The sequence below is a fragment of the Onychomys torridus genome, chromosome 3 (genome assembly GCF_903995425.1).
Source record: "Onychomys torridus chromosome 3, mOncTor1.1, whole genome shotgun sequence".
NCBI lineage: Eukaryota > Metazoa > Chordata > Mammalia > Rodentia > Cricetidae > Onychomys > Onychomys torridus.
This window is the reverse complement of record NC_050445.1, coordinates 130569430-130582876: the sequence shown is the minus strand read 5'-3', so window position 1 is coordinate 130582876 and position 13447 is coordinate 130569430. Positions and strand designations below refer to the sequence as shown.

At 36.9% G+C, this 13447-nt stretch overlaps 1 gene segment (V, D, J or C); it reads left to right on the top strand.

Annotated features, from left to right (window-relative positions):
- The first annotated feature begins 5627 nt into the window (after positions 1-5627).
- LOC118580238 lies at positions 5628-6365 on the top strand. The segment is given in 2 exon segments: positions 5628-5681; positions 6040-6365. Coding segments are annotated over 2 exon segments (375 nt in total).
- The last annotated feature ends 7082 nt before the right edge of the window (positions 6366-13447 follow it).

Below are 13447 nucleotides of genomic sequence, written 5' to 3'. Positions count from 1 at the left end.
AAATGTCTTTTGTTCACGAGACTAAATATTTGTACAAATATATACAATCCTTATCATGGCAAAACAGCATCATACTGTCTCCCATTACAGGTTTGCCTTCTAGCCTCCTTGTAAAAATCATTAGAATTCTGGTGGTCAGTAGTATAGTTTCCACAAAGGATCTACGTGATGAGTTAATGTTTCGATATCTCTCCAACTTATCAGCTTACTCGTACTCTTGGGGTGTCTCCTTTTAAAGGATTTCTCATCTGCCATCATATGTTTCATTTCTCTAATAGTCTCCAGGGTTATTTTCAGATCAGGAGTTCCAGATCAGGAACAATCTGAGACTGTTTATTTGCTGAAAAGACATAAGCATAATCTTTTCTCTGTGTTAGAAGAGCATTGGGCCCTTTCCATTGATTAATTTTAGATCCTTTCGTTCAACATATACTTTAGTCTGTGTCTCCTTTAGGGAAAATGTTTTTGGGCAGGAGAAAAAAATGCATTATCTATTAAGGTAAAAAATTAAAGTTCGCACAGCTAGATGTAGTATGGCATGTGGTAATTTAGGTGGGTATATGTACCCCTTTTTTGTTGTTGTTATTTTTTTTTTTTTTTACCAATTTTGTACTTGATGGCAATATTTTATAATAGTTTGATTCTGTGGATGGTGAGGAAGTTTAGTAACATGTATGATATTAAAATTTATTAAATTCATTTGTTAGTATAAGACCATTATCATTTCTTAGTTGTAACGGGTCCTTAAAGGGACATGTATAAAGATCTGTTTGATAAAATTAAGTTCCCTCTGTGACACAATGTTTTTTCTGGAGCTCCTAGGGCCCAATGCCATGCCTGGGACTGTGCTCTGTAGCTCACTAGTTAGGGAAAGGCACTCTACATGCCTTTAGGAAATTTCAGTACAGGTCTCTACCTACTTGACAGTAGAGAAGGTCCCATATACAGACAGTCATAGTTTCAGATGTCAAACTGATGTTCATTTATTATTAATTATGCACTAGAAGTCTGAAATACTATTTAAAATAATATCATTCTACTGCATAAAATAATGCATTTAATAAAGGATAAGTTTTCACCAGGTGATGGTGGTGCATGCCTTTAATCCCAGCATTTGAGAAGCAGAGGCAGGTGAATCTCTGAGAGTTTGAGGTCAGCCTAGTCTATAGCCCTGGTTCTAGGACAGCCAGGGCTACACAGAGATAACCTGTCTCAAAAAATTTTTTTTAAAAAATGCAAATAAAGGATAGGCTTTCATGAGTCTCTTTTAAAACCTTTGCCTGAGTCTGATCATATAGAAGACCAAGGGTAAGTCTACAACACTAAAAATACACCCAAAATATATTTAATTATCAGTGTTCATTAACTTGTAAAGATGTAAGCTTAAGGACATAATATTTGCGATCTTTGAAATTCAAGACAATTCTACATTTGAGTTTAAGAAGATTCTCCTGTTAGGTGTCAGGTTATTCTACTATCATCTCCCGTCCTTCTTTTCTCTTATCAGTTCCTCTCTCATCAGACCTTTCTAACGCCAACCTAACAGACTCCAGATTTCACATTCAAATCTAACATTTCAAAACTAGGATCCACTTGTGAGAGTGAACATATGACTTTAGTTGTTGTCTTTCAATATACATTTTCCTTTACCAAACATTTTCTTGCAAATTTCATAATTTCAGTTGTCTTTGTAGGTGAACAAAATTGCACTGTATATGTGTACCACATTTTCATTAGCCACATGTCAATTGATGAATTTTTGCATTTCCTAAGTATTGTGAATATAAGTTTGTATGTACATACATAGGTATTCATTTGGTATATATATATATATATATATATATATATATATATATATATATATATATATACATAAAAGTACAATCAAGAGCTTTATAAGGGTTCTCTATAATGACTGAATTGAGAATCTGAAATAAGAAGATCATAACTTCAGGGTCAGCCTGGGATTCCTAAGATGTTTGAGAGAAGTCTGAGCTAGCAACATTAAAACCATGTCTTAATAAAACCCAAACTGGCAAACAAACAAATTAGCATTTGTTTCCTTATTTTGAATGGCCCCTATGTTTGCTGTGTACAAGAAATTCTTTCACTGAGACAGAAAAACAAAAAACAAAAAACAGTGAGATCCTAGCCTACAGGGCAAGGCTAACTGACAAAATATTTAACAGGAAGCAAGGACTCTGTCACCACTTATATTTCCTTCTTGTATTCACTTCTGAAAGTACAGGTTGTATTTCATTTTCAGATTCCTGATCTCATGTGGAATCACAATGTCTCAGTTACTTTTCTTTTGCTGTGATGATACATAGTGATCAAGGCAATATATGCAACAAAGACTTTAACTGACCTTATGATTTCAGAGTTCATGATGACCAGCAAAGTCTGGCAGCACTAACAGCTCAGAGCTCACATCAGGAACCACAAACAGGAGCCAAAGAGAACACAGGGAATGTTAGCATATGTTGAATCTTCATAGCTTATCCCCTTCCTAGCTCTCCCCCAAAGGCCATACCTCCTAATCCTTTTCAGTTTCATAAAGAGGGAAAAATTATTCAAACATATGATTTCATGGGGGCCATCACACCTAGATAACACACCACACCAAGGAAATGAGAAAGGAAGATGTAAATGATAAAGGAAAGGCCCAAGGTTTGACCTTAAGTTCACATGAGAAAATTTAAATTTCATCATTGAAGTCTGCACCCTTTACAACTCTCCAGTGCATAAAAGTATAATAGTGGAAACATATGACTTTAAGTTGCTTTAATTCAGGAGATGGGTTGAATCAGGGTGCCAGTGAAGCTAATAATATATGTAATCTATTTCTTTGAGACAACAGTGGCATAATCTAACGTAAAATAGGGAAGTTAGTTTCTGATAGGTGGACTCATTTGAACAACTGTGGGTTTTGTCATCACTATCTAAGGTCCCAAGTAAACTCAGAATGACAGACAATGAATACACATTAGTGTTAGAAATAAGTGTGATGCTTGATATTCAACAAAGACTTTAACTGACCTTATGTTTTGTCCACTGGCCTGGATAGGACCTTCTTCAACCAAAGAGTTAAGAAAGCAGATAATTTAGTAAGGAACTCATAACCATTATGTCAGATAACAGTTTTTCCTAAGCACATGTGATAAACTTTCTATATGAGTGAGGTAGGAGGATCTCTAGAAGATCTGAGGAATTGAAACTGGCATTGAGATTGCAAAAGTAGTGCCAACAGAGGTATGTCAGTATCAGGGGTCCAGCTCTTGAGGAGGCTCAGGATGCAGGAGCATGGTTCCACTGCCTTTTTCCCTAGTCATCGGCAAGCAACACAAGCCAACACCACCAAATTTTTCAAAGGAGGTAATATATGTACTACATCACATTCTCTTACGCTTTTCCTGACATGAATCCTTCCTATAGTCCCCAAGATTAATGTTGATAGTCTTATTATTATTATTATTATTATTATTATTATTATTATTATTACATGTGTATATAATGCAACAATATGAAAACCGTAATATGTAAATAATGTGTGAGGCATAATGAGGATATATATATATATATATAAAATGTGCATATCCTCTTTTATGAGGTGCAGTTTGAAGACACTGCATTATCTTCTAAAATGTTGTAATTATGTTATAATTTAAAAAATAAACATATGTAAAAATGAATAAAATGATTGTTTGGATTCATAGTTGAACTGGAATTCCTTTAGGAAAGAGATTATTGAAAACATCCTTGTCTCTTGCCAGTGTTTTTCACAGATAAATATATGGCATGTTATTAAAGTCTGTCTTTTACATTTCTTTCATAGATCATCAGTTTGGTGTTGTGTAAGTCATCTGAAAACCACAGGCTTACTAGAATGTCCCTTCATTATACTTTAAGATGTTCTAGTTTCATGTTTACATTCAACTCTGTGATAATTTTCAGTTCTTTTCTATGAGAGCTGAATTTTCTGTGCCTACATGTAGTGTTTTTTTTTTTTTAAATGGATATGTGCTTGTTCTTTTGTTCAGAGGACCATAATTTGCTTATTGTCTTTCATTTACCTAATTGAGGTGGAATTTGTGGCTTCTCTCTGCCGTCATTTTGGTTTCTACATATTGGAAATTAGATAATTATGAAAATAGTTGCTAACATAGTTAATGTGACTTTGTCAGTTGCCTTATGTAACCAGCACCTTTCTACAGGAAACTACACTTTATATCTTGTCATTTATTTAATAACAGTGGCCACATTTTGTCAAAAAATCTGGAAGGCAAAAACATCCAACTGATGTTAATACTTAGCAGTCAATAACCAAGAAGAAAAAAATTAAAAAGAACAGTGAAAAATACAGGCAGAGCTGTGCACAAAGGACAAGGAATACATTTACATTTATACTTTGGAGCATAATGTCTCCCTTGTACCAGGAAAAAAAACCCAAACCATTAAAATAAGAATGGGATGATTAAGTGCCTCTTGCAAATATAAGTTATGTCTCAGTAACAGGGAGAATGAGGCACATTGCAAAACATTGACAATGCTCTGCAAAGAAATCTATAGCTAATGAACTATAATTGGTTTCATTTTATATCTGACATGGAGGGTACCAAATATACGCCTGTGTATCTGTTCACGATATATAGATATATGTTTATTTGTAATCTGATACAAAGACATTCATAGTATGTTTATTAATAACTTCTCACGGTAAAAGTGTATATAAAAGAATAAATGGTTTTATTACTAGGAGAACCAGAAATAGAAACACATTATTTATTCATAGAACATGAGTGAATCTTTAAAGAAATAGTTGTACTATTAAATGAAGTTAAGGGATATATAGTGTATGATTTCATTCAAATGAGATTGGAGAATGAAAATAATACATAATCTGCAGTGACAGTAAAAACTTCAGAATGACATATAAACTTAAGAGAATTTTTATCTAAAAACCATTTCAATGATATGAAAATGATGTGTGTGTTGATATATGGTATGAATAGTAATGCTTATATGTGTCCATTTCTTTGTGAAAGACTATTGTGTTTGAGTGTGTATGGTAGTGCTTATTGTATGCACTTCTTTGTGAAACACTTTGATCACTTAATTTATTCACCTTGATTATAATTAAAGATATAGAATGTTGCATAATTTAATTCCATCTTGTAAACTTGCAGTGTACTAGAGACTATGAACACAAAGTTCTGGGAGTTCATTTCAACCCTGAGGATAATTAGATGTGGGTATTAGCTACATTCTCCTAGTTCTCTAAAATTTAGCTGTGTATTTTTAGATAAAATCTAAGTAAATTTCAAATTACACTAGACTTCATTGTTAATTCATATTGACAACTTATTTGAACTAAATTGTCAGTTTTTCAGCATTCTGCTAGTCTGCCATCGGTCACCACATTTTGTTTAATTAATTTCACTCCTGACATAGAAGACATTTTTGAGTCATTCTTCAAATGTAAGAAGCCCAGATAACTGTCTCCTCTATGTACACTGCTATGCAGACCAGGGTATTTGCATATTGCTCCCTAGGGAGGCCATGGCTTGTTGGCCTGAGATAAAAGCTCCATTGTGTTCTTGTCTTCACTGACTTCTTAATTTATTTCCTCAAAATGATGTGTCCTGTCCAGTCCCTGTTTCTGCTAATGTTCTGGATTCTGGGTAAGGATTGAGGGAGATAAAAGTGGAGAATGGGGATGGAGGGTGAGCTCTGGCAATGTGTGTTCATGTGTGATGAGACATGTCCTGTTCTCAAGGATGGGCATGTGAGGTTTAGTTATGTGATAATGAGAAATTAGACAACATCTGTGCTAAGAGGAAGATTCTGACTTAGATGGGATTGGGTAGTGTAGAGTATGACCTTAAGGACCTCCAACTTACTATTTTTGTGTGTTTGAAAAAAGCATTTGATTATTTTTTAAAAAACAGAAAAAATACCAGGATCTCACTTGAAATGAATAACATAAAGGATTTCAGGAAGATTTACACATGACTTTATACTACTGTCTTCTAATTTCAGGAACCAGTGGTGATGCTGTGCTGACCCAGACTCCACTCTCTTTGTCAGTTGCCACTGGACAGTCAGCTTCCATCTCTTGCCAGTCAAGTCAGAGCCTCTTAGATAGTGATGGAAAAACCTATTTGAATTGGTTGCTACAGAGACCAGGACAGTCTCCACAGCGTCTAATTTATCAGGTGTCCACACGTGACCCTGGAGTCTCTGATAGGTTCAGTGGCAGTGGGTCAGGGACAGATTTCACACTCAAAATCAGCAGAGTGGAGGCTGAGGATGTGGGAGTTTATTACTGCCTCCAAGGTACACATGTTCCTCACACAATGATATAGACCCTAACAAAAACCTCCTTGCTTAGAGTGGCCCAGCTGCAATGGGCTGCATGATTGGACAGGGGAAGTTCACTCTGCATCACTGTGAGAGGCAGGCACAAGGGAATTTGAGCAATTGTTTGCAGCTGAGAGCTCTGGCTGGATGAACAGTTTTGTGAGACCTCAAGTGACACCAATTTCTGGGCCTTCAAGCTGTAACAGCAATGGTATTGCCTCTGCATCAGAAGAATTTCATTTACTTATTTTATTTTATTGTTGAAAATTTTAAAAATTTAAATTTTTCTTTAATTTTTGAGCTTCATTTTTTTTCTTTTTAAAATTATATCTGTGTTTTAATTTTACATATCAGCCATGGATTCCCCTGTCTTCCCTCCTTCCAATCCCACCCTCACCTTCCTCCTAGCCCCTCCTCTCCATTCCCATCTGCTCCAGGGCCAAGACTCCCCTGGGGATTCAGCTCAACCTGGTAGATTCAGAACAGGCAGCTCCAGTCCCCTCCTTCCAGGCTGAGCAAAGTGTCCCTGTGTAAACCCAAGGTTCCAAACAGCCAGCTCATGCACTAAAGACAGGTCCCAGTCCCACTGCCTGGGTGCCTCTCAAACAGTTCAAGCTATTCAATTTTCTCACTTATCCTGAGGGCCTGATCCAGCTGGGGGCTCCACACCTTTGGTTCATGATTCATGTGTTTCCACTAGCTTGGCTATTTGTACCTGTGCCTTTCCAATCTTGGTCTCAACAATTCACACTCTTACAGTCCCTCCTCTTTCTCGACAGTTGGACTCCTGGAGCTCCACCTGGGGCCTGTCCAAGGATCTCTGCATCTACTTCCATCAGTTATTGGATGAGAGTTCTAGCATGACAGTTAGGGTGTTTGGCCATCTGATCACCAAAATAGGTCAGATCAGGCTTTTTCTCTACTATTGCCAGTAGTCTACAGTGGAGGTATCATTGTGGATTTCTGGGGACCTCTCTAGCACTTTGCTTCTTCCTGTTCTTATGTGGTCTTCATTTATCATGGTCTGTTATTCCTTGTTCTCCCTTTCTGTTCTTGATCCAGCTGGGATCTCCTGCTCCCCTAAGCTCTCCTTCCCTTGAAACTTGCCCTTCATTACTCCCCCTGTCATCCAGGTTGTTCATGTATATCTCATCCATTTCTCTGTCATTGGGTGATCCCTGTGTCTTTCCTAGGGTCCTGTTTTCTAGGTAGCCTCCCTGGAGTTGTGTATCAATCTAGTCATCTTTGTTTTACATCTAGTATCCTACTATGAGTGAATACATACCATGTTTGTCTTTCAGAGTCTGGGTTACCTCACTCAGGATGATTTTTTCTAGATCCATCCATTTGCCTCTAAACCTCATGATGTCATTGTTTTTCTCTGCTGAGTAGTACTCCATTGTGTATATGTACCATATTTTCTTTATCCATTCTTCAGTTGAAGGGCATCTAGGTTGTTTCCAGGTTCTGGCTATTACAAACAATGTTGATATGAACATAGCTGAGCAAATGCCCTTGTGGTATGATTGAGCATTCCTTGGGTATGTGTCCAAGAGTGCTACAGCTGGGTCTTGGGGGAGATGGATTCCTAATTTTCTAAAGAAGTGCCATATTGATTTCCAAAGTGGTTGTACAAGCTTGCATTCCCACCAGCAGTGGAGGAGAGTTCCCCTTGCATCCTCTAGAGCATAAGCTGTCTTCTGTGTTTTTGATCTTAGCCATTATGACAGATATACGGTGGTATCTCAGAGTTGTTTTGATTTGCATTTCCCAGGTAATTGGGAATGTTGAGCAATTCCTTAAATGTCTTTCAGCCATTTGAGCTTCCTCTGTTGAGAATTCTCTGTTTAGTACTATAGCCCATTTCTTAATTGGGCTGTTGGGCACTTTGATGTCTAATTTCTGGAGTTCTTTATATATTTTGGGCCTGTACTCTACAACTCTCTACTTGATTGATAGTGACTGTCCATTATGGTCTTCCTATATTACGAAGACAAATTTCCTTGATGCAGGGTAAGAGCTATAGCCATCTATGGAATGCTCAGTGTGGGAGAAATAGAAACTGAGAAGCTTTTGTAGAGCAAAGGACATGGTCAACAAGACAAAGTGACAGCCTACTGAATGGGAAAATGTCTTCACCAACCCCACATCTGACAGAGGGCTGATCTCCAAAAGCACTTTATCAACTGAAGATCTCTTTTACCACATGTCCTTAGCTTGTATCAAGTTTACAAAACAAACAAAACCCAACCAGGACAAGTGCTTTCATCAGATTATGATAACCTTGAACTTCATATACTCTTTCTGGGACATAATACTTTTCCTCTTTCTCTAGTGTTTGGAGCTATTTGCTTTTTTTTCTCTGGGAAAGAGACTTATTTTATTAAATTGATGTGTATATGTTGGTATCTCTGTTTGTGGAAGCACATGCATGCAGGTACCCTCATGTACCCACAGTAGAAAGAATGAGGTACAGAGTAACTGGAGCTGGATTTATAGGCACTAGTGAATAGCTCAGCATAGGTGCTAGTCACTAAACTCAGGTCATCTGGAAGAACAGCAAGCACTCTAAACTGCTGAGCCATCTATCAAGACCCTGAGGAAATTACACTGTCATATAGGTTATCAAAGTTATTTTACTAAGTGAGGTGGTGATATATCTCAACAAATAAAAGTGACTGCCACCACACCAGAAAACTAATGATTTTCCCTGAACCAACATCGTAGGAGAGGGCTGACACCTAAAAGTTGTCTGCCCTCAACAAAAGTGTCATGGAATAAAAATACCACACACATATGTATATACAAACACATAAAAATAAACAAGATTAAATATTTCATTGAGGTATGATGACTGTATGAATATATATATATATATATATATATATATATATATATATATATAAAGAAAAGATGCATATCATTTTTATCCCTTCATCAAAATGAAAGAACAATTATTAGATAGAAAAAATAATTATTTACATTTATGACCACTGTTTCATAATTGTGAATTATATCCTTGGGACACAATTCTAATGTTCCAAGGATATTAGACCAAAACAAAATTTCCAAGATATATATATCTTACTAATTAGTTGAAATTAACCTATGAAATATCATTAGCCACAAATACCAGAGACCCATCTTTAACTCCTAAAGTTTCTTTCTGCATATTTCCTATGATAATTAAGTTTATAGTCCATCACTCTTACATTTTCATAACGAACACTAAAGATATTCCTATATTTAGTTTTATGCTCCCACAGACACAAATTCAATAGACCACAGGAAAGGAAGCTCCTAACTTCTACATTTAAATTTCTTATAATGAAAGCTATTTTTCTGTAGAATTGATGAAAAGGATGTAAAGGCATAGTTATTCAATTCATAGAGAGTGATTAAATGCACATGTATTTATTTTCACTCCTTCCGGTGTATCTGCAATACAGCACTTATTCGGCATCTGGTGTCATCAAAATTGACAGTTTTCAACATGTTCTTTTCTCATCAATCACCTTACTATTGTCACTGAGGTTTTTTACTGAAATAAAATTATATTACTTCCCCCCTTTCCTCCCATGAACACACTCTACATTCCAAACACTCTTGCTGATAGTCATTTTATTAATATTATTTTCATATGTATGTGTGTGGTGTGTGCACAAATATATACAAATATATCTTGCTAAGTACATTTCTCTTGTATGTGTATATATTGTTTCTGGGGTGACCACTGTGCCCCAGTGGATATATTTACATCACAGCCTCCACATTTATAGCTCAGAGAACATCATGAAAGTGGAGAGAGAAAGACTCTAAGACCAAAGTACTATAAAGTCTGTTGTGTAACATTCTCTCCTAGAAATGGTTGCAAAAACAAGACTAGAAAACAGAAATATGAATGAACATATCATTGAAGAAAGGGAAATGCTTTTGTAGTGTTTCCTACCCCAACAAAGATCTAGAGTCATTTACTGACGGATGGTAGAATGAGAATCAGCTTCTCCCAGGGATTAGCCCACTTACTGATGTTCAGTTCAGGATGGTAAATCATCATTTGTTTTTGTTTTTATCACCCTATAATCACTTGACTATATATATATGTGTGTGTGTGTGTGTGTGTGTGTGTGTGTGTGTGTGTGAGTGTGTAAAAATAAAGTAATTATAATTGATTATTACCAATATTATTTCAATTAGTATAATGTTACCTTTTATTCCAAAGTATATTCAGAAATGCTTACCCATCCTTTGCTTCAATCTTTATAGTAAGACATGCAGCATGCAAAATTTGTCTTTTAATATGAAAGGAGACAAAGAAGCATTTTGATATATACTCCTCTAAAAATATTCATCTTAGTGGGCAGACACATGGATGGTTATGAAATTTTCATTCCATTATTTGAAGAATGCAAAAGCAGACATACATATCACTACAACTTCTGGTTTAATGTGTCTGATTAGCATGATATCTCTGTAGTGTTATGAGGAGTGATGCTTTATGGAATGTTAGACAATAAAAGACTCTTTAAATCATACTGAGACACAGTAAGGGAGTCAGTATAGCTCTGGACTGAAAATAATGATATGAGGTATTATTATTTCTATGTGAATTTATCTATGAAAAGAATTACATAGGAATTGATCTAACTCAAGACCCAGCTATATCCTTTCTGGGCATATACCCAAAGGATACTCAATCATATACCACAAGGGCAATTTCACAGCTATGTTCATAGAAGCTTTATTTGTAATATCCAGAACCTAGAAACAACTTAGTTGCTCCTCAACTGAATAATGAATGAAGACAATGTGGTACATTTACAGAATGGAGTATACTCAGATGTTAAACACAATGACATCATGAGGTAAATGAATGGAACTAGAAAAAAAATTCATCCTGAGTGAAATAACCCAGACCCTGAAAAACAAACATGGAATGTATTCACTTGTTAGTGGATGTCAGATATAAAGTAAAAAAATAACCAGGCTACAATCCACAGATCCAGAGATGCTAGATAACAAGAAAGGCCCTAGGAGGGATGCATGGATCACCCAGGGAAGGTGAAATAGAATAGATCTCATGAGTGGACTGGGGCAGTTGGAGATGGGAACTTGAAGGATTGGGTTGGGGTGGATAGAGGAAGAGATTACTGAAAGACATGACTGGAAATGGGGGTTATTTGGGGACAAAGTAGAAACCAATGTAAGGGAAACTTCCAGGAATCTACCAGGATGACACCAGCTAAGACTCCTAGCAATGGTGGATGCATAGCCTAAACTGGCCATCTCCTGTGACTAGGCATAACTTCCTGTAGAGGGCTTAGGATTCTCATCCAGTCACACAACGTGTGATCTACCTTCAGTTCTGCCTACAGCAAATATGGGGAGGGAAGTAGGCATGTCTAGAATATTGTGTGTTGCCAACCAATGACTGGTCCCAATTCAGATCTTTCCCACAAGAGAAAGCCCACCCCTGACACTGCCTGGAGTGCAAGGATCCAGAAGCTGGATGTCCCAGAGACCCAGGATAGAAACAAACACAATTGGAAAAAGGTCAATGTAATAATGTCTAATAATATTCTGCTGTACTTATAGATTGGTTCCTACCCCAATTAATACCAGAGAACATTTATCTGATACAGAAATCCACATTCAAGCATTGGGCCAAGCTCAGTGAGTCCCACTGAAAAGAGGGATGAAGGATTGTATGAGCCAAGGAGGGTGAGTGTCAAGGACATCACAGAGGAACCCACAGAAGAAAACTTAGTTTCACAGGTGCTCACAGACTCTGGACTGACAGCCTGCATGAGACCAGCCTAGGCCCTCTACATATGAGTGACAGTTTTGTAGTAGTTCAGTCTACTTGGGGGTCTCCTAGCAGAGGCTGAAGTAACTGTCTCCAATGCTTTAGGTGGCTCTTGGCAACCTATTCCTCATACTGGGTTACTTTACCTAGCCTTAACACAAAGGGAGAAGTTTAGTCCTACCTCAACTTGATATGCCATGCTTGGTTGATACCCAAGGGAGGCCTATTCCTTTCTGAACAGAAACAGAGGAGTATATTGGGGGCACAGGAGTATATTGGAAGGCAATGGGAGGAAAGAGGCAAGGAAACTGTGACTGGCATATAAACTAATTGAATAAATGTAATTAATAAATAAAAAACAAAACGAACAAAAAACTGGGTGGTGGTGACACACGCCTTTAATCCCAGCACATGGGAGGCAAAGACAAGCAGATCTCTGTGAGTTTGAGGCCAGCCTGGGCTACAGAGTGAGTTCCAGGAAAGGTGCAAAGCCACACAAAGAAACCCGTCTCGAAATAATAATATATATAGATAGACAAATAAGAAAAGAAAACAGACAAACACAAAGAGTGTTCTCAATGCTCAAACCTGTATCTGGAAAAACATCCACAGATGTTTATCAAATTTCAACATTTCACTGGTGACCAACAGAGGGAGACATAACATATATGAGGAGGAACCATGGAGTCTGCTATCCAGACAGCCTCAGTATGTAAAGAAATATAATACTCCCATCATTTACATAAGTACCTTTTAACTTGTCTACCTGATTCTTGGAACATTATAAGACAGTCTGTCTCTATGCTGTCACATAATAAACATATACACAGAGAAAGCAGGGAGATGCTGTCACTACCAGAGCTCATTGGGCTTCTAGACCTCTGGATTTCAGGTCAGACTACTGGAAATATAGAGATGTTAATTAAATATCTATTTTTTCTTCATTTGGGAACTCTGTATCACATGGGATTGTTACTGTTTAGATATAAAACTGATAAAATAAAAATATTCTTTCTATTTTTCAAAGTGGGTTAGAGATAATTTTTACCTATACATCCATGTGATAGTTAATATTCCATGTCTGGTTTCAGCCTCCAGAGGTGACATTGTGCTGACCCAGTCTCCAGATGTCCTGTCTGTGACTCCAGGGGAGCGAGTCACCATCAACTGCCACCTCAGTGCGGACAGTGCCATACATATTCACTGATACCAATCTTTTATTAGTAAAATCATTTTGTTTCTATGAATTACATGAAGCCACCAGTACAGATCAGGAAAAAA